This window comes from Periophthalmus magnuspinnatus, chromosome 21, assembly GCF_009829125.3.
Source record: "Periophthalmus magnuspinnatus isolate fPerMag1 chromosome 21, fPerMag1.2.pri, whole genome shotgun sequence".
Lineage (NCBI taxonomy): Eukaryota > Metazoa > Chordata > Actinopteri > Gobiiformes > Gobiidae > Periophthalmus > Periophthalmus magnuspinnatus.
In genome coordinates, this window is record NC_047146.1 from 29,188,306 (window position 1) to 29,209,632 (window position 21,327).

The window sequence follows — 21,327 nt, forward strand, 5'->3', positions numbered from 1 at the left end:
GCTATCGTCTATGGTATACAACGGTATCACACGTATCTGTACGGCAAAGCATTCATAGTGATTACAGATCACAAGCCACTTGTAACCATATGTCGAAAACCACTACATGCGGCTCCACCAAGGTTACAACGAATGCTGGTGCAAGTGCAAGGTTACAATTTCGAGGTCATGTATAGGCCTGGACCACAGGTGATCCTGGCTGACACCCTTAGCCGATTACCAAATCCTGAGAACAGTAGCGAAATAGAACTGGACGAGCGTATTGATGGAATAGTTCTTGAAACAGAAGACCCTGAAATGCACACTATAGCACTTATCAACTTTTCTCCCAAAAAACAAAACACTCTTCGTGCAGAAACAACCAAAGATCTCAAACTAAATGCACTGAAGGAAGTGATTCATCAAGGATGGCCAGAAAAAATATCTGATCTCCCAAAAAATCTACGTGCCTATTGGTCATTCAGGGACGAACTTGCTATAGAGGCAGGAGTCATATTCAAAGGCAGACAAGTGCTTATTCCTGATTCGATGACAGAGAGTATATTAAAACAACTACATTCAAGTCACCAAGGAATCGAGAAAACACGTCGTCTTGCAAGAGAAAGTGTATACTGGACAAAAATGAATGATGACATTGAGAGGATATGCAGATCCTGTGCGATATGTATAGAACACCAGGATGCAAACCCAAAACAACCTCTCCACCCACATAAGGTACCAACCAAGCCGTGGCAGTCACTAGCCTCAGACCTATTTGAAGTGAACGGTCGTCAATATTTATTGACTGTGGACAGATATTCTAAGTTCCCTGTAGTGGATGAGCTACACACAGCGTCAAGTCATGCAGTAGCACAAAAGATGCAAATGTACATGTCACTATTTGGACGTCCTGATGAAATATTGACGGACAATGGAACACAGTATACAGGAGAAGCTTTCAAAAAGTTCACAGAGGAATGGGGTATTGAACACATCACAAGCTCCCCCCATTACCCAAAAAGCAATGGATTCATTGAAAGACACGTCCGACACATCAAATCAATTGTTAAAAAGACACTGAAGATTGGTGGAAATCTGCAAAAGGCACTACTACAGATCAGAGCAACGCCGATTGACAGTAAACTTCCATCACCTGCAGAGCTGATTTTTGGCAGACCCATCACTACCCTTCTACCAAGTCGAACAGACCCTGGCAGAGAAGAGCACAGATTGCAACTGGAACAACGAACAGCAGACATGACGGAACATCATGACAGAAACAGTCGTAAGGAATTACCACCTCTTCACCCAGGACAACATGTGACTGTATTGAACAAAGAAAGGGGAACGTGGCACCCAGCAACCATTGTGGAAAAGAGCAGTGAGCCAAGGAGTTACATTGTTCAAACACCAAATGGGAACCAAATCAGACGCTGCAGAAGCCACTTAAGAGAACTTTTCAAACCAACCATACAGAGCAACACGAGGAGGATTCAGTTTGCAGAGCCACTACAACAAGCTGAAACTCACGAAGGTCACAACGACTCTGCAGAAGCAATCCATGAAACACCACGTGAAACAGACAAGAACTGTGAAAAACAAAAACTTGTACAACAAGTACACACTAGATCCGGCAGAGTTATAAACAAGCCAACCCAATACAAAGACTATGTTTAGGAAAAAAAACTAATCTGTTGGTTGTGAGTGATTAATGGTTACTAATTTGATTGTTAAGCCTACATGCAAGCTAAAGGAAAAAGTTATATTGTTAAAATCAGAATGCTATGTTTAATATTGTTCTTTAAAGAATGTAGCACAAAATGTTGATTATATTTTGGTCAAGATATCTGAAGAAAAGCTGAGCCACTTTATGTGATCATATTTGTTGAATGTGAGAGTTAACTAAACAGAGGGGATGTTGTAATATGTCTTGTATACAAAGAATATAGTGCGCTACGCGGAGTGATATATATGTAACACTACCTATGCTCGGTGCGTGTATTAAAGTTACCTGGTTCTACACACTTCAGTCTCCAGCCTTGTTCGTAATACAATAATACTTCAGTCCTTAATATTTTACTATTCATAATAAAATTTGAATTGTGAATTCATTTCAGTAAAATGCGAAATTCGATCTGTGATCTGTTAATTTTTAAAACTTTATTTATCTACGTCATTTTGTCCCTACTTTTAAAGGGATTTTAAAGGGTCCATGAGCCATTGTTCTATTCTACTGGTGCTGTTCTTCGTGTACGCCTGCCATGCCAGCAGGTGGCAGTATTTTCACGTGTTTCTACTGTCCACATGGATCCGTGCATAGATCCACGGTCGTCTCATCCGTGGTCCGCTGGTGAAAGGAACCGTGGCTGTATTTAAGATTTGACAACTTTGTCCATCCCATTAGTGTATCGACAGAGAGCTGTGCAGATGTGTGAAACAAGACATCAGAAAAGAAAATAAACAAAAAAAAAAAAAACTACAGGCGCGAGTGTATGACGTCACGTCCGGTCGCGGGTGAAAGGTGAGATTTGAACTGCGCTGTCTAATGTTTTGATCCAATGTTTCAACTGGTTTATATCATGGATTTTGTTCTTCTGAAGAGGCAGAAAGTTGTGGAACCGTGCTGGTGAGGAGCGGCTCTCTCTCGGACACAGTCACAGGTACAGTGCGCCTCTGGATCAACTTTGGAACTGTTCTGGCACCGTTTGGCACTGTTACAGTCTGTTTTTTTCTATTCCCCGTAGCTTCTCTTGTGTTTTGGACCGACTAAGCATGATGAATATGTATAGTTGTACATAACCCTTGTGCATTTTTGTATAGGCTATTTCACTTTAATTAGCTTAATGCCTAATAAGTTGTTTCCAGCATCAGTCTGTTAACGGTTCGGTTCTGGCTGAGTCGCTCTCTCAGCAGTGTATTATAAAGCCCCAGCTAGTTAAGTGTCAGCTCACAGTGTGGGTACTTTGCATTTTGAACAATAAACATGTACATTTGTGAATAGATAAGGATAATTAAACTGTTGGTGCTGTTGCTCCTCAGTTTGTAGTTGATTTGAGCTCACTGCCGTGGTGTGAAGCAGAGCGGAATTATACTCATTACAGGAACTGTATGTAGGATTTTAGACATGTTCAAATCAAATAAAGCTTTTACTGATAGTTGTAACTGTATTCATAATTACAAAGTTACGTTTTAAATCAACTTAAATCATATTTAAGCAATTCAAAACAGATTGCAGTAATGTTGTTTCAGCAATAAAAGTATTTATTTTATGAAATATGTATTAATTTATACATGTTCCTAAGTTTTTGTCATTCCTGTTTCCATCCTTCAAAATCAAAATTTAAATAAATAAAATAAATAAATAATGATGAATTCTAATGATTGTTACATTTAGAAAACCCTTTCCCACGGTCTAAGCAAGTAAGTGACTCACTTTCTCTTCAGTATCTTATATTTTTCAATATTTTTGAAAATTTAGGAGGGGGGATCGTTTTTGTCTTGTCAGTCCTGTTACCATTTTTATATGTAACATATTTTGTTGATCAACAATATTTTTTTTTTTGTAATATCTATTTACTTCAGCATGTGCCTCTGTACTAGCTAGCATGGAATGGCAACTGGCAAAATTGTTTAAAAATGTTATTCCTTTTACTGTCATTCTTGTTACCAAACTGCTGATTTTTAATAGGACTGTCCCATTTAAAAAATCAAGTAGGTTTTAAGTGGGGCTTAATATTTTTTTTGTGTGGATATTTTAACATGTGCTTGTTTCAGGTATGTGTAACTGGTCCACCCCTTTTGATATCACTCTGCTTGGTGATCTGGGTGTTGCAGTACAGATGACAGGGGCTCAGTCCAGGTTCAGAAATTTTACTGTTTCAAAAAATGCAAATGGAATTAACTGCTATGAGGGTCCAACATATAGATGATCGTACCTTTTTGCAAAAATACAAATAGCATAAACTACTGTGGGTATGAAGGGCCATGTATCCTCTGGCAAAGAATAATACATCCAATAAAAGTAAATTAGTAACAAAGTTACCGTTTTTAAAGACCTTGATAAAGCAGCAAAAGTACTGATCTAAAAGTATGATTTTCATTATTTAAATATTGACTGACAAAGAAAATACATTAGAGGATCAATTACAAAACAAACTAGAATATTTACAAAACACTGATTAGCAAAAATTAGCTATTTTGTCTGAATCTAAAATTATTGTGTCTTACCTCAGAGAAAGTTGGACAGCTGTGGGGGGGTTGGGGCTTGGGAACACTAAAACAAACTCTCACATCACAATAACAACACAACATTTGGTGGAATTCTATAATATATGCGATTGAAAAAGAATGAATTTCTATTAACCTAGTACATATGCAAAGAAAAGTCCAAAAACTTTATTTTTTTCAATTTTCAAAGTTGAAAAGGCACCAATTTCGTGAAATGACCCTTCTTTCTGTAATGTGTCTTGTCCAAGGACACTACAGCAGTGTGCATTGCAGGTAGGAAGATTGTACTGTCAACCTTTGGCTCAGACCAGAACAAAAGCAGGAGCTATAATACCTCCTTATTGTATAAGGGAATGAGCAGAAGTAAAGAAGTGCACCCTTTTGTTCCAGTGTAAAGGGAGATCCCAGATGTGCATATGGAGGCAGAGGCTGTGATTGACTGGCAGCATGAAAGCGTGGAGCTGCAGAGAGAGGTGTGCCGCCTTCAGGAGGAGCTGGCTGAGACCCGGGCCCACAAGGACCAGCTGGAGTCCAGAGCCAAGGCTCTGGGCCAGAGGGTCAGTGGGCCTTTATCTCTCTGTAGTGTTCACATCATATTCTATATACAAAGATAGACCTTGTTATAGACCATAGACCTTGAAACCAGAAGTTTACACTACATTATATACACTATATAAAAAGACGCATATGCTTTTTTTTTCTCACTAACTGACATAAACCCAATTAGGACTACCAAAGTCATTTCTATTTGCTAAATGCCAGACTAATGAGAGAAGGATTTTTTTAGACAATCTTTTGTTACTTTCTTTAAAGTCAGATGTTTACATACAGTAAGATTATGGTACTATGCATTTAAACAATTTAGGAAAACCCAGATGATGATGATGTCATGTCTTTGGAAGCAGTTACATTACAGTTTGCAAATGCACATAGGGACAAAGACCTTCATTTTTGGAGGCATGTCCTGTAGTCTGATGAGACTAAAATTGAACTGTTTGGGCATAATGAGCATCGTTATGTTTGGAGAAAAAAGGGTGAAGCTTGCAAGCCCCAGAGCCTCATGTGTGAGCAAGGTGGCCTACAAACTTAGCTCAGCTACACCAGTTCTGTCTGGAGGAATGAGAAAAAAATCCTGTGAACTATAGTGAGAAGCTTGTGGAAGGATATCCAAAATGTTTGACTCAAGTCATACAGTTTAAAGGCAATGATACCAAATACTAATGAAATGTATGTAAACTTCTGACTTAGAAGAAAATTATGAAAAAATGTCTAACAAAAAGTCCTTCTCTCTTCATTCTGGCATTTAGCAAATAGAAATAATTTTGGTAATCGTAATGGTCCTAAAACAGGAAAAGTTTAGTCTGATTTGATGTCAGTGAGAAAAAAGCACTTGTGTCTTCATATAGTGTATGTAAACTTCTGGTTTCAACTGTAAGTATATATACAGTCTGTGGTACACTGTGTGTGATTTTTCGTCATGTGTGCGTTGTGTGTGCAGTTGCTCCAGAGCATGCCACTGTGCCCCCTGGAGGAGGAACACAGGGACTGCAAGAGGAAGATAAGGGAGTGTCGGGAGAGAGAAGCGCGCCAGGCTCTGCACATCCACCGACTGCAGAACAAGGTCTGCCTCAAACCTAATCTCAAAAGCACACACCCTGACAACCTTCCATGCGTACACACGTACAGTCTGGGTTATACATGTATACATATAGGGTTAATAATGTCATGTCGCCATTTTCAGCAGGTAAAAACACATAAATTGTATTTTCTTTTTTTCACTACAGCTGCTTGCTATGGTGAACATGCATGCATAGATACATACATACATACATACATACAAGACTTTGCACAGCGAGCAAAGGGAGGGGAGACAGCGTCAGCATCAAAAACAAAAGTGAACTTATAAAACATAATAATATGATGTTTTCAGTGAATATAGCATTTTCAAAACAATAAAAGACCATTTAAATATGGTAAGCAGACAATACCCCGAGATACCCCCTCCTCAAGGTGCATATGGCAGATTAGACTATGTATTTCATTAACATATAGTTTTTATTATTTTGTATACATAGTTTTTTATGCTGTATATATTGTTTTATTTTACAAAAATTCTTGCTTACTTTTTTCCAGTGAATTGTCCTTTCTGATTGGATATGAGCAGCAGATATGACGTACACTACCAGTTACCCCCAATGTTTTTTTCTTTATTTTTACTACTTTCTACATTTTATATACATACAGAAGACATATATGAAGTAAGATGTAAGACATTGTGAAGCTAAGAAAAAAAAAAAGGTAAATAACTTTTTTTAATTCTTGCCTCATATATATGATGTCTTTATATATAAAATGTGGAAAGTAGTAAAAATAAAGACAAAAAACATTGTCCAAACTTTTGACTGGTGTTATTTAAACATACACTGACAGCCAAATGTTTGGACACTTCCTCTCATTCAGTGTTTTTTTTTTTTTCCCCTTTGTTTACTACTTTTTAAATACATACTGAAGACATCAAATATATGAAGTAAGACATATGGAATTATGGAGCAAAGAAAAAAGCGAAATAGCTCTACTAGATATAGTTTTGACAAAGCAAAGGATGGATGAGTTATTTAACTTTTTTCTTAGCTACATATTTCCATATATCTTATATCATCATAATATATTTGATGTCTTCTGTATGTATATAAAAGGTAGAAAGTAGTTAAAAAAAAAAAACTTAAAAAAAAAACAGTGAATGAGACGGCGAGTCCAAACTTTTGACTGGTAGTGTACGTAGAGTAATTCCTGTTATCTAGCAAACATAACATTAACAAAACTTGTCTAAATTGTGCTATAGTTCTGATTAGACTAATAAAAATAGACAGTCTCACCTCTATTCTGTTAAATCAAGGTTTTATCTGTCAGAAAAATGTCTTCTTGCCTGGATGCCACTAAAGCTGACTTTGTCCTCAGGTGATGGAGTACAGAGACAGAGTCCAACATCTGGAGGTTCAGCTCCAGCAGGAGCAGGCTCAGCTGGTCAGCACAGAGGTCAGGCCCTGTTCCCTATTGACCACTCCCTTACATATGGTCATACCCTATGCCCTATAGACCGCTCCCGTAAATATGAACAGACCCTGTCCCCTATAGACTTCTCTCTTATACATGGTCAGATCCTGTCCCTTATAGACTTCTGTCTTATATATGGTCAGATCCTGTCCCATATAGACCTCTTCCTGGCATGGTCAGACCCTATCCCCTGTTAACCACTCTCTTACATAGTCAGGCCCTGTCCCCTATATACTGCTCCTTTAAGTCGGATGTCCACTGCATGATTTTTTTTCTGTCTGTGACAACAGATTTCTGATTGTGGGGAGAATCTTAAGCTGCAGCTAAAAAATCATGGGTCGTACGTCTCAGAGTGAGACTGGGATGAAGATCAAACTTGAAAACCGTTGTATGACCAAAGACGAGCTATAACTGATATCAAGCCAGTCTGATGTTTTTGGAATTTTGGTCACAGTCTCACTGTGTCTGCAGTCAATCTTTGTGGCCAACAGTAAGTGCTCTTCAGTAACAAAAGGCGACTTTTACAAACGCAGAAGCACAACTAGTAGCTCTAGTCTCAGCTAACCGGTATAATTACGGAGACATTACCACATGGAGGCTGGAGCCAGATATTTGCTCAGACAAACTTGCGTTGTAGCCAGGACTGATTGTGTGCACCATTGCACAGTGCGCATGTGTGCTGTCATACGATTTAAATTCCTCACATTGTGTTGTGTGATATCCTATATTATGTGATAGACAAAAAAAATCATGCAGTTGACACCAGATTTTACACCTATACACAGCTCCCTTACACACTGTCTTTGAGTTTAATTTTCAACAACACTGAGCCTAGATGGTCTCAGTGAATGCTCTATCAAATACACACCTCTTCCTTCCAAAACGTCCAAATATGTTGAGAGAATCTTATCCGTATTTAAAAAGAAGCTACATTTTAGCGCATTCTGGTCTAGTTTAGAAATGGGAAAGGTCCTTTCCTGGTGTAGTCTAGAACAGACAGGTGTCCTAGTAGGAAGGGGATAGTAAACAAAAATACCACTTATCGTGATAAAAAGGGTAGACCAGTGGCTCTCAAACTTTTCAGACCAAGTACCACCAAAGAAAAGATTTGGCTTTCTGAGCACCACCAGATTTCAACCAGGTCTATATTAGAACTATTCCAGGTCTAATTTTGGGCTAAACCAGGTCTGAATTTGGACTACATCATTTCCACTGTAGTTCTGACAAAAATGGATAAATGAACTCTAAATGAGGCAAACCTACAAACTGAAGAGCTGTCCAAGTACCACCTGAACACTTGTGGTATGTGGTAGACATACCAGTGGTATATGTACCACTGGGGTGGACAATAATTTATGTATTTATTTATTTAATTTATGGTACATTTTGTATAATTGATATTGGCGATTGTATCACCAGACTGTCTTCTATTTTAATATTTTATTTAATTTCATATTGTTCCATGCCTAGCCCCCATATATTTAGTATTTATTTCTATTATACAATGACAGTTGCATATATTTGCTGTAATAGAGACAAGCCCACATGAGATTGCGTGATCATGCTCTTCTGTAACTCTATGCTCCTGCAGCAGAGGCTCCAAGTTCAGCACAGTCACTCTCTGGAGAGTGCCCTCATCAGGCTGGAAGAGGAACAACAAAGGTAATTTTGGTGAAGTTTATAATTTTACTTCCTGGTTGGACACAGGTAGCAAATGTTATACACATAGAGGTAATTCCATGCTTACTTAGTAACTATAATGTGTACAAGGGCCAAACATGACTAAATTACACACTAGTCATGATTAGACGAGATAAATGACAACATATATTTTGTTAAATTAATGTTGAAACTGTCTTCCTTGTGCGTTAATGGCCTCTACATTTTGAGTGGGGTTTTCCGTGTTGATGATGTAGGTAAAGGGATTCTGTTTTAGAGCTGATGGCTACTTTCTGTATTTTTGTACTTTTCCTCAACTTTTTCTCCACACTTAACTGATTTAAAACTATGATATAAATATTTACCACAGGTGCTATCCCCCCAAACCAAGTCAATAAGAAAAACACGAAAGCTTGTCATATTGCACTTTATAATAACATACATTTGAAGTGTAGGTAGGACTGTGGCAGTCTTAGTATTAATAATTAGTGGAAAAATATAATTTGTGTCATCAATATTGTTTTTAATTACGGTATATTAGCTTGTGCAGGTAGTAAAAAAAAAAATCTTTCTTTGTTCTGATGATGTCCAGTTTTCTTGTTTTCATAAGTGGTTGACCATGTCCTAACTGTGTGTCTCAGGTCCCAGGCTTTGGCCCACACAAATGCACTTTTACAAGAGGAACTTGGCCAATCAGAGCAGAGCAATGCCACACTGAGGGAGGATCTAAAGAAGCTGATGGCTGATTGGTCCAGAGCTGTGAATGAGGCGGAGCACCGGGAGGCTGATTGGCAGATGGAGAGGGAGGTGTGCAGATGTGAAATAGTGCTTTTAAGTGACACTTTTCTTTAGTTATTCTATCATCGCATGTTAGCTTCCATCTGAGTGGTTGCTAGTCTTCCAGGAATTGAGCTGCCATCAAAATGCTATCCTGTCCCTGTGTGTCCTCCTCACTGTTTGTGTTGAAGAACAGTGCAGTGGTCCGCACTGACCAGCAGGGTGTGCTCCTGTCCCTGTGTGTCCTCCTCACTGTGTTTGTGTTGCAGAACAGTGCAGTGGTCTGCACTGACCAGCAGGGCGTGCTCCTGTCCCTGTGTGTCCCTTGTCTGTTCTCGTCACAGTGTGTTTGTGTTTCAGAGCAGTGCAGTGGTCAGAACTCACCACCAAGGCATGCTGCTGTCTGTGTGGAGGACTGTGGTCCATCTCAAGCGTCAGTGGTACTCACTCAGGACGGCCTCTGACAGGTGTGGACAATCACAGGACAGCGTTAAACCTGAGGTCTAGACTCTGAAGCTGGCTGAACTTATCCTGGATATGTTCCTCTTAACAGAACGGACTATCCTGGATATGTTTGTCTCTGGATAAGTGGTACTTCAAAGCAGGTTCACAACATGCCATCAACCCCAAATTTTCTGAATGAAGCTGTGTCTGTTCACTGAACAGGGGGCAGGGTCAGTACCAACTGACCAATTAGAATTTGAATTCATGCTCGATAACTCAGACTAAACCACAAATTGTATCTTTCTGTAGATGGAAAGTTACCTGCATGATTCCATGGACATAGAAAGTTAAAACAATACCTCAGAACATTCTCTTTGGAGATAAATACATTTTATGCCATACTGTGGAAGATTATAGCCAAAGGAACAGCATTTCCATGGAAACAAGCAGAAAGAGGCCCTAATTCAGGCCAAATAAGATGATTGTGAATATGCAAGCCCACTCAAAGTAGTTAGAAAATAAAAACATCTATAATGAAACAACATGCTATTTTTAGTAGTTTTTGGCAGAAAAGGGACATACTGGGGCTTTAATGTAATACTGTGATTAAACAGTGGGTATGGGTTCCATCTAGGCATAACTTGTAAGTTAAAATATGATAGTTTTTTTGATTGATTCCTTTGTTAGTGAATGAGAAAATAAACAATGAAATTACACTTCCCTGTGGTGAATAGACAGAGATTGGTTTTATCAGATCTGAGCACACACCAGGTGCTTGTTCGGTGTACAGGAGCTGGATTCTTATCTGAGTGGTCAAATGTTGAATTCTTTTCACTCTCTTCTGTTCTAGTATTTCCAATCCCTAATGTAACTTATAGATGATTCTGTCCTGTTGTGTGCAGGGACCTGTGGCAGCTGAGAGCAGACTTGTCTCGACTGTCCACATCAGTGCTGTCCTCCTGTAACTCACTCAGACTCAACCAGAGGTCCTCACTACCTGCTACTGTATCCTTGTCTACTGTTCATGCCCCTCCCCTCTCCTCTCCTCCTCTTTTATCTCCTGCCCCTGTCCTCCCTCCCCGCTTCTCTCCTTCTCTTGTTCTCGCTCCCCCCGTTTTGTCCCCCCCTCCCCTGTCCTCCACGATGATGGCAGACTCCTGTCCCCCTACCCATCCTCCGTCCCCTGTCGTGGTGTCCTCTGTCTCATTGGGGACATTCCATTTGGATGAGCTGAGCCCTGTTGAAGACTCACAGATCCAGGAGAATGCTGAGCCAGAGAAGCTGAAGGAGGAGTAAGTGTTAGCCGATGTCTTGGGAGGGACTGGGGAGTACTTTCTTTAACTTATTTACTTGACTTTTACTTGACTTTATTTTATTTCTTTCCAGACATTTCAGTTAAGTCAAGGAAACAATCAAAATACACAAGTCTGAAAAAGGAATAGGCAGAAGCCAAAGCTTATGTCGCCTACCCTTTTTATACTAAACATAAAGATAAAGAGCTGCTGCATTTACAATGTACACAGTAAAGAAAAGAGAAAAAAAATATAAATAAATAGAAGAATTGAACATAATTCAGCATTCAGTTTCACTGTATGAATTTATAATTTTCTTTTTATACAAACTTTTGAAACGGCTCAACGTTCTACAATCTTTGATATTTTCATCTAATCTATTCTAAATATTTACTGCAATGGTTGAAATGCAGTGCTGTTTTACATTTGTTCTATTCCTTGGTTTTAGAAATACCTCATGCCCTCGAGAACAAGATTATAAACACTATCCCGATTTTTAAACAGATCTTGAATATGAAATTGTAATTGTTTATCCTTCATTTTATACATAAATGGGGCGGTTCTATAGTCTACCAGGTCCTTGAATTTCATTGTATTTTTTTGGTTAGTATGATCCCTGTAAGGGGCTTTATTCACGATTTGCATTGCTCGTTTTTGGACAGTAGTAATATGAATGAAATTTGTTTGATATGTGTTGCCCCACACTTCCACACCGTAAATCATGTATGGAAGTATCAATGAACTATACAAAATGAACAATGTTTTTTTCTTCACACATTCTTTCACTTTCGATATAATTGCTAAAGATTTACATAATTTTGTCTTTATAAACTGTATGTGACTTTTCCAACTTGGCCTATTTTGGACTATTATTCTTAAAAAATTAATTTGATTTATTTGTTCTATCACTGTATTATGAATAATTAAATACCTGCTCACATTTGTTTGAGTCGAACCAGCTTTTCAGCAATTTTAGATATTTTTCTACCTACTCAATTACTGTTTCTAAATTATTACCACAATGTATTATATTTGTATCATCTGCAAATAATATAAGGTGTAAAACTTTTGAAACCAAACATATATCATTAATATACAAAATAAAGAGCAAAGGGCTCAACATGACGCCTGGGGGAGGCCACAGGTCACTGTTTGGAGCTCTGAATCAACTCCATTTTAAATCAGAATCAGAAGACTTTTATTGCCATAGTCTGTGAACACAGTTCACAAACTAGGGACTTGATTCGGTGAAAAAGTGCAACATAAACACACTGAATAAATACAAATACAAATAAGGGCATGCACAAAGTTAAAAAGATATGCTTAAAAAAATCAAATGAAATACTTAAAGGGAGAAAATATGTACAACAGCAGCATCAGAACAACAGTGCAAAGTGGCTTATTAAAGTGACCGGTGTTATTAAGTGTCCAGTTTAGTGCAGATATTATAAAGTGTTCATGAGACAAACAGCAGAGGGGAAGAAACTGTTCTTATGGCGAGAGGTTCTGGTCCCAATGGACCGTAGCCTCCTGCCAGAGGGAAGTGCACCAAATCACCAGGGCGACCGTACGTGGTGCCATCTTGAATATATCATCTATTTTCTATATACAGTGAGGCAAATAAGTATTTGAACACCCTGTGATTTTGCATGTTCTCCCACTTAGAAATCATGGAGGGGTCTGAAATTTTGATCTTAGGTGCATGTCCACTGTGAGAGACATAATCTAAAAAAAAAAATTGGAAATCACATTCTATGATTTTTTAAAATAATTTATTTGTATATTACTGCTGCAAATAAGTATTTGAACACCTGAGAAAATCAATGTTAATATTTGGTACACTGGCCTTTGTTTGCAATTACAGAGGTCAAACATTTCCTGTAGTTTTTCACTGGGTTTGCACACTCTGCAGGAGGGATTTTGGCCCACTCCTCCACACAGATCTTCTCTAGATCAGTCAGGTTTCTGGGCTGTCGTTGAGAAACACGAAGTTTGAGCTCCCTCCAAAGATTTTCTATTGGGTTTAGGTCTGGAGACTGGCTAGGCCACTCCAGAACCTTGATATGCTTCTTACGGAGCCACTCCTTGGTTATCCTGGCTCCGGGTCATTGTCATGTTGGAAGACTCAGCCACGACCCATCTTCAATGCTCTAACTGAGGGAAGGAAGTTGTTCCCCAAAATCTCGCAATACATGGCCCCGGACATCCTCTCCTTAATACAGTGCAGTCGTCCTGTCCCATGCGCAGAAAAACACCCCAAAGCATGATGCTACCCACCCCCATGCTTCACAGGAAGGGATGGTGTTCTTTGGATGAGTACTCATCATTCTTCTTCCTCCAAACACGGCAAGTGGGAATTCAGACCAAAAGTTCTATTTTGGTCTCATCACATGGACTTTCTCCCATGACTCCTCTGATCATCCAAATGGTCACTGGCAAACTTAAGAGGGGCCTGGACATGTGCTGGTTTAAGCAGGGGAACCTTTCCGTGCCATGATTTTAAACCATGACGTCTTAGTGTATTACTAACATAACCTTGGAAATGGTGGCCCCAGCTCTTTTCAGGTCATTGGACCAGCTCCTCCCGTGTAGTTCTGGGATTGATTCCTCACCTTTCTTAGGATCACTTGAGACCCCACGAGGTGTGATCTTGCATGGGGCCCCAGTCTGAGGGAGACTGACAGTCATGTTTAGCTTCTTCCATTTTCTAATAATTGCTCCAACAGTGGATCTTTTTTCACCAAGCTGCTTGGCAATTGCCCTTTCCAGCCTTGTGGAGGTCTACAATTTTGTCTCTTATGCATTTTGACAGTTCTTTGGTCTTGGCCATGTTAGTAATTGGAGTCTTACTGATTGTATGGGGTGGACAGGTGTCTTTATGCAGCTAACGACAGGTGCTTCTAATTTAGGATAAGTGGATTGGAGGTGGACTTTTTAAAAGTGGACTAACAGGTCTTTGAGGGTCAGAATTCTATCTGACAGACAGGTGTTCAAATACTTATTTGCAGCAGTAACACACAAATAAATTATTTAAAAAATCATACAATGTGATTTCCAGATTTTTTTTTTTGATTATGTCTCTCACAGTGGACATGCACCTAAGATGACAATTTCAGACCCCTCCATGATTTCTAAGTGGAAGAACTTGCAAAATCACAGGTTGTTCAAATACTTATTTGCCTCACTGTAACTTTTGATCCAAGAGAAAGCCTTATTCCATATCTGTGCAATTTCCTGAGTAGTAGATCGTGATTGATTGTATCAAAAGCTTTAGTTAAATCTAGAAACACTCCAATTGCGTATTGTTTACTGTCTATTACATTAGATATATTTTCAACTTGATCTATTAAAGCCAAAGTAGTGGTTCTATTTGATCTAAAGCCATATTGCTGTTCACAAAGTATATTACGTCTTTTGAGGTAATTGTATAATCTGTTATGGAATAGTTTCTCTAAAATTTTAGCAAAAAGAGACAATAGAGGAATAGGTCTGTAATTTGTAACATAATGTTGATCATCGGACTTGTAAATAGGGATAACCTTTGCCGTCTTCATCCCTTCAGGGAATACACCCGACTGCAAAGATAAATAAAAAATATAGATGATTGGAATAACTATGTAGTCAATGGTTTCTTTCTACTCCATTCTAATCTGTTGAATTTTTGTTCTTGCTTTGTATGACAATTGTACATATTTCCATCTCGCCTGTTCCTTGTAGGAATATTATTTTATCCTGCTTAGGTATTCTACTGATTATGTCATTCTCTTGATTAGATTCCGGAATATCTTTTGCCAATTTAGAACCAATACTACTAAAATAATTATTAAATTAATTTGCAATTTCCTTAGGCTGACTGAGAAAACGTCCATCATTTGTCAGAATGCGAGTAGGAAAATTGGCATTCAATTTGCCCTTTTTTATTAATTTATTTAAAACACTTCAAGTGTTTTTAATGTCATTTTTGTTTTTTTTTCCAAAATTGAACAATAATATTATTTTTCTTTAATCTCATAATACTTATTAATTTATTCTTGTATGTTTTATAGGTAACCTCTGCCTCACTTGTACGATTTTTTTTAAAAGAAATCTTTATACAACTTATTTTTTTTCTTGCATGCTTTATGAATACCTTTAGTCATCCAAGGCTTTTCAGCAAATTTGTTACAGGTCGGTCCACTAAATAAAGGACAATTTCTTTCATAAACAGAGCAAAAAATTTTCAGAAAACCTTCACCTATCATACATTATTTACATACACATTGTCCCAATGTTGTTCCATTAAGTCACGTTTAAATTGATTGAATGTTTTTTTGTCTATATATTTTGACAGTTTTTATTTCATTATGCAATTTTGTGACTTTCTTTTTAACTATAAAGATTGGTAGATGATCTGATACATAATTTATTAAAAGTCCACTTATTGTTTCACTTTCTATAACGCTGGTGAATATATTGTCAATCAACGTTGCACTGTTTCTTGTTATTCAAGTTGGTTTTGTTTTGACAGACAAGTTGTACATTTTAAATTATGATTTCAGTAATTGCAACTTGTTCTAGAGGATTCAGTAGATCTATATTAATATCCCCACAAACAAAAAACATTTTCCTGTCATTTAAGCCCTCATATAGATCAAACAGTTTTTTTCCTAAAATGTATCAATACATGAGCCAGGCTTTCTATATATGCAACTTAATATAATATTTTTAGATTTTTCACTTTCAATTTCTACAGTAATGCATTCCATAATTTTATCAATGACTAAGCACTTGTCTTTTGCTATCTTTCTTTTAAAACTTTTTATCAACATATAAAGCTACACCACCACCTTTTTGAGAAGTTCTACTTATGAAGAACCTATTATATCCTTCAATCTGAAACTGGGAACATTGATTCTCTCATAACCATGCCTCATTGCTGCAGCAGAGAATAGTTTTTTTTATTTGTTTCAAGCAGTGTAGAATTTTTGAAAAATTTGCATTTAGGCTTCTACAGTTGAAATGTATGACAGATAGTGAATCTTTTGTACTTATTTGAGGCTCAAATTGATCCTCTGTGTAATATTCACACGTGTTTTTTTATTTTGTATAAAAGTTATTCTCTGGATCAAGATCATTCTGTATGTCTTCAGGTTTATACTCTGTGTAGTCAAATGTTTTAAACTGAAAATGTTCATAGTTCAAATAATCTGAATCCATTCTTACTTTGTTTTAGTTGGATTAAGTCTATCTGAATGCATAATAAATCCAAATCCTTTCAGTTCCATTCAGCTTGATCATAATTATGCAGTTTCTCGTCCAGGTGTCTTGAAGCGTCTTTTCTTTCTTTAACATTCTTGCTTGTCTTGCTATTTCGGTGTTTCTTTTGGTAAAGTGTTCATCCACACCATCACCTGTCCCTTTCAATTTTCTGGCATTTCTTAGTACCTCCATTTTGTTCTTTCGATTGGCAAAGCTAATGATAATTTTAGGCTCTTTATAATTTCTCTGCGGCAGTGTGTGACAGGCAGCTATGTTCTTACAGTCTATTGGGATATCCTTACTTTCAAAGAACTTAATGACTTGATGTTCAAGAGGAGACAAACCAGGACTTTGGATAGGAGTTAGCAGGTTACCTTCTCCTTTGTCCCCTGCTGCAGCCTGGGCATAGGAGCGTTGGATTTCAATACTTGAAATCAGGAGATCCTCCATTCTTTAATATTGTTCCAAATCCTCAATTCGTCATTCTAAATGTTCAATTTTCTTGTCCTTTTCTTGTATCAGTGCCTTCAATTATTTAATTTCATCTGTAAGTTCCTACAAGGTTGTTTGTTGTTTTGCCACTTTGGTTATTTTCTTGGACATAAAATACAAAGATTTCTTTATGTCTTCAACATCTTCTGCCAATTTTTTGTTGGACATTGTTGGTTTGAATATTTGTTTTGGAGGCAGGCTTGGTCTGAGGCCTGCTCTCTGGTAGTTGATCCACTGATTAGTTCAAAATATGCCACAGCAAGTTCAAAATGTTTGCACAATATATGTTCTTATATCTTGAAAACATTGTCCAGTCCTTTCGATGTAATGGATGCTGACCTGTTAATTAGATGACTTATAAACTAAAAGCCATCATTTTCAAACCACTGTAGTGGCAAATATACTTCTCATTTCTTTACATTTCCACTTGAAAAATATACCATTAGCATATTATAATGATCTTATTTCAAATACATTGCACAGTGTTTATCTAATATTTAGATATTTCCTTATGCAAATGTAGTTCAGGTGGTCGAGGTTGGTTTGATGTGTTATAATTGAAAGAAAAGATGGTGTAATCCCCTGTTCCACCAGGAGTGGTTATATTCAGAGAAGAATCTTTTCTTTGCATTACTGGAAACTTTTTGGTAATATTTTTGGCTATAGAATAAGATTTAAGCTGTAAAAGGTTGATTTAATAAGTTCTATGATTCATTACAGATGCAAACTAAGTACTATTGCATTTAATTGACTGTTTATTGATTGCAGCTTGTGATTTTTTAACAATATTGTACATTTAGAATAATTGCTCTTGGATTATGTCAGTGATATAAATGAGTTATTATCGTTTATTGACAATATTTACTTCAGCAATATATCAAACTTCAAAATTTGTTATTGTGGCAGGCCTACTTGAGATACCAAGATTTAGCCTACTCTGTGTTAACTAAGTCCAACCCCAAAGTTTTAGAGTGAAACTGCCCTGCCCTTGGTTACAGCTAACATCATTATGCATTTTTATGGTTGTCTCACCTTCAGCATAACTCAATCATAAATCTTACTGTCTCAAGCCAGTACCATCAAATGTAAAATGGCTTTGTGATGGGAGCCGAAACATCTTGATTGCAAAAACGGTGTGTAACATTTTCTAGGTTATACCTGAAAAGTTGCCAGTTCAGATCTAGCTCCTATTTAGCATACACATCTTTATGTAGAATGTATAGCATATTCTTTATTTAGATCTTTATATTTGGATCCCCATTAGCTTCCACAAAGTGGTTGCTAGTATTCCTGGGGTCCATATCATATGGTATTTATATAGCAAATATTCTATACATTTTGAAATGAACCAAAGCAAATGACATGTTTCCATATGCTGATTGTATGTTGTTCCTTTCCCTCCCTGCTCTGATGTAGGCTGAGTCTGCCGGACCACAGGCAGGAGTGTGACGGACTGAGAGTGGCCCAGTCCAACCTGCAGGCTGTGAGCGCTGCGCTGCTCAGCCTGGTGAGGACATATTTACCATAAAGATTTAAGTGTTTTCTCTGACTGATATTGTGGTTCAGGATAACTTTGAGTAACTTGGATATGAACTGCTAAACTAATAGAAGAATCATGTTTGTAGAGGTCTAAACTTCAGGGTTTGCAGGCTTAGTACATAAACAGACTGAAATTGCATTTTATGAGAGTGGGATTGGAGTGGGGAGTGGGCGGTTAGATGGACACACAAAGTGTCCTTAAGTTTGGTCTACCGTGAGAAGGTCTCTCATCAGACCACCTCTGCTGTTGTTTTTAAGGCCCGCCTCCTGAGCTGTCCATTACCTGCTGTCTCCCATGAGGGTATCCTCACCCAGGACCTGTCCTCTCTACTAGGGGTCATCAGTCAGACAGAGGGCGCCCTTCAGAGGAACCAGCACCAACTGCAGGTCAGACACAGAACTCTCAGGTCCTTCAAAGATCCCATGCTACGGTTCATAATATTGTTTAATTTTTGAGTGATTGGGTGAGGTCATCCCTATTTGCTCTTGTATTTTCCCCTTCCCTTTTCCCCTTTTTGGCACCTTTCAAATCCTTAACACTAAAACAAAAAAATAAAAAATTACACTTGATACCTCTTCACAATCGTCTGATTTTTATCTACTTTTCTATTTCTACTTTTCACATATGTTACTTTTATAGCTTTTATTAAATTCAAATAGAATACATATTTTTTCATTGACTTCAATTGTAAAGAGCTCCCCCTACTGGATATGTTACTCAGCTCTTTTGCAGTATACACAAATTAATAACCACAAGATAAGTAAAAGTGGCTCTTACTTACACTTTTACCTAAAAACTTGAAAGTTTTTTTCACTGTAATCAATATTAACACTTACTAACACTTTAGCTCCATTCATCTTTCTTTGTTTAACCCTTTAACTTTTGCTACATTAACACCTCCAACTTTAATACAGCTGGCACTGGTTTATTTCTGTGCTTATAGCTGTTGTTCACAACTGCGTGTCCTGTGTCAGTAGCATAGTGGTTACATCACATATTTGGAAACCTAAGGTTGCTAGTTTGAGACCAGACTCTGGAACATTGGCATTATCACTGTCTGCAGTTATTGCCATTTTTATATTGTTTTAATTTTTGCCAGTAATTAATAAATTAAATAGATGAGTGTGGTTTTGTCTTAGGCTCTTGAGCAGCATGTCCATGGACTGGAAGAGGAAAGGAGCGCTCTGCAGATGGAGCTCACACAAGGGGAGCAGGAGAGGAGCAGTCTGCAAATGGAGCTTACACGGGGGGAGCAGGAGAGGAGCACTCTACAGATGAAGCTTACACAGGGTGACCAGAAGAGGAGCGCTCTGCAAACGGAGCTCATACAGGGGGAGCAGAAGAAGAGCACTCTGGAAGCTTCTCTCAGACATGTGCAGAAAGAGCTCCGTGAGGCCCTGGACCACCTCCACAGGTCCCACTGCTGCTTGTCAACCCTCAGATTTACATGTATTCAGAAGAAAGTGAAGAGGACAACTGTTCTCTTGTCTAGTCTTTAGTTTATTCATAAGCATAGGTTACACTGTGATGTAATACAGTAACAGTATATGTCCCGAATGATGTCTTTTTCCCTGATACCAGGGAGCAGGAGGGCAGCACAGCCCTGCGCTTGGAGGTCCAGGAGCTCCAGAGGGACAGAGACAGGCTGAGGACAGAGAGGGAGGAAGAGGAGAGGAGGAGACAGGCCTTGGAGGAGCAAGCTGAGCGGAGGTACAGGCACTGACACCCCTCACATCCACAAGCTAGTGTCATGTCTGTCACTTGAAATCTGTGCTCTTTCAGGGTGGAACAGGAGCTTCTACAGAAGGTCCAGCTGACTGAGAGGGAGAGGCAGCAGAGACAGGACATCCACAGCCTGACGGTGACTCTTCTACTCGGGTTTAGCCCTATGGTCTTTGTAATCTAATAAGCTAATTTTATAATTACCCTGTGACTCTGCTTCTGCTCTGGTTTAGCCCTGTGGTCTTTGTGTTCCAATAACCTAATGTTATAATACTCCTGTGGCTCCTGCAGGCGGCACTGCAGCAGGAGCAACTGGACAGACAGAGGGCTAAAGAAGAGGCTGCAGATGCGCGAGACGCTCTGACAAAGGTAATACACACGCACAAGAAGCACAGTAGACACAAACCGTACAAGGACATTTTTTGCACATTTTAATGTATGTTTTTATGTGTGTGTGTGTCTTGTGAGTTTATTGTGTAAAGAATTACCTCTGACTCTTGTTTGGAGTGACTGTGGTGTCTCTCTCAGCTGACTATGTACTGCCCCTCAGAGCAGGGAGGTGGAGCTGCGTCTGTCCTCCTCAGAGACACTTCTGAAGAGATGGCTGGATGAGAAACAGGATGCGCTGGACAAAATGTCCACCCTCAACTCCGCCTTGGCCACAGACAAGAGGGACCTCCACCTGCAGCTCAGCCAGGTCAGCTCATAGTTTCATGTTTGGTTTGGGAGGAGTGGTCTACAGCCAGTCATCTGTTAGTAAAACCATGAGGTTTGGAAAGAAGAAAAGATTATAAAAAATATTTTAAAAATATGCATTGGCATGTTAGTTACAATTAGTTACTCAAAATTAGTATTCTAAGTATGTTTTCTCAGTACATGTATTCAATTACTTCACAACACTGC

The 21,327-nt window shown here is 38.4% G+C and overlaps 1 protein-coding gene across 1 annotated transcript in view; it reads left to right on the plus strand.

Moving 5' to 3' along the window:
• Positions 1-2,576: 2,576 nt before the first annotated feature.
• The window catches only part of LOC117388971 (trichohyalin-like), a 45,415-nt gene continuing 26,664 nt past the window's right edge, over positions 2,577-21,327 (plus strand). Inside the window, exons 1-15 of the mRNA XM_055230398.1 lie at positions 2,577-2,639; positions 4,597-4,763; positions 5,705-5,827; positions 7,165-7,242; positions 8,852-8,922; positions 9,561-9,726; positions 10,057-10,163; positions 11,043-11,432; positions 18,579-18,669; positions 18,960-19,088; positions 19,842-20,116; positions 20,284-20,412; positions 20,485-20,563; positions 20,716-20,793; positions 20,975-21,121. Coding sequence (XP_055086373.1) covers positions 4,623-4,763; positions 5,705-5,827; positions 7,165-7,242; positions 8,852-8,922; positions 9,561-9,726; positions 10,057-10,163; positions 11,043-11,432; positions 18,579-18,669; positions 18,960-19,088; positions 19,842-20,116; positions 20,284-20,412; positions 20,485-20,563; positions 20,716-20,793; positions 20,975-21,121 — 2,004 coding nt within the window. The 5' untranslated portion in view covers positions 2,577-2,639; positions 4,597-4,622. The remainder of the gene's footprint in view (positions 2,640-4,596; positions 4,764-5,704; positions 5,828-7,164; positions 7,243-8,851; positions 8,923-9,560; positions 9,727-10,056; positions 10,164-11,042; positions 11,433-18,578; positions 18,670-18,959; positions 19,089-19,841; positions 20,117-20,283; positions 20,413-20,484; positions 20,564-20,715; positions 20,794-20,974; positions 21,122-21,327) is intronic.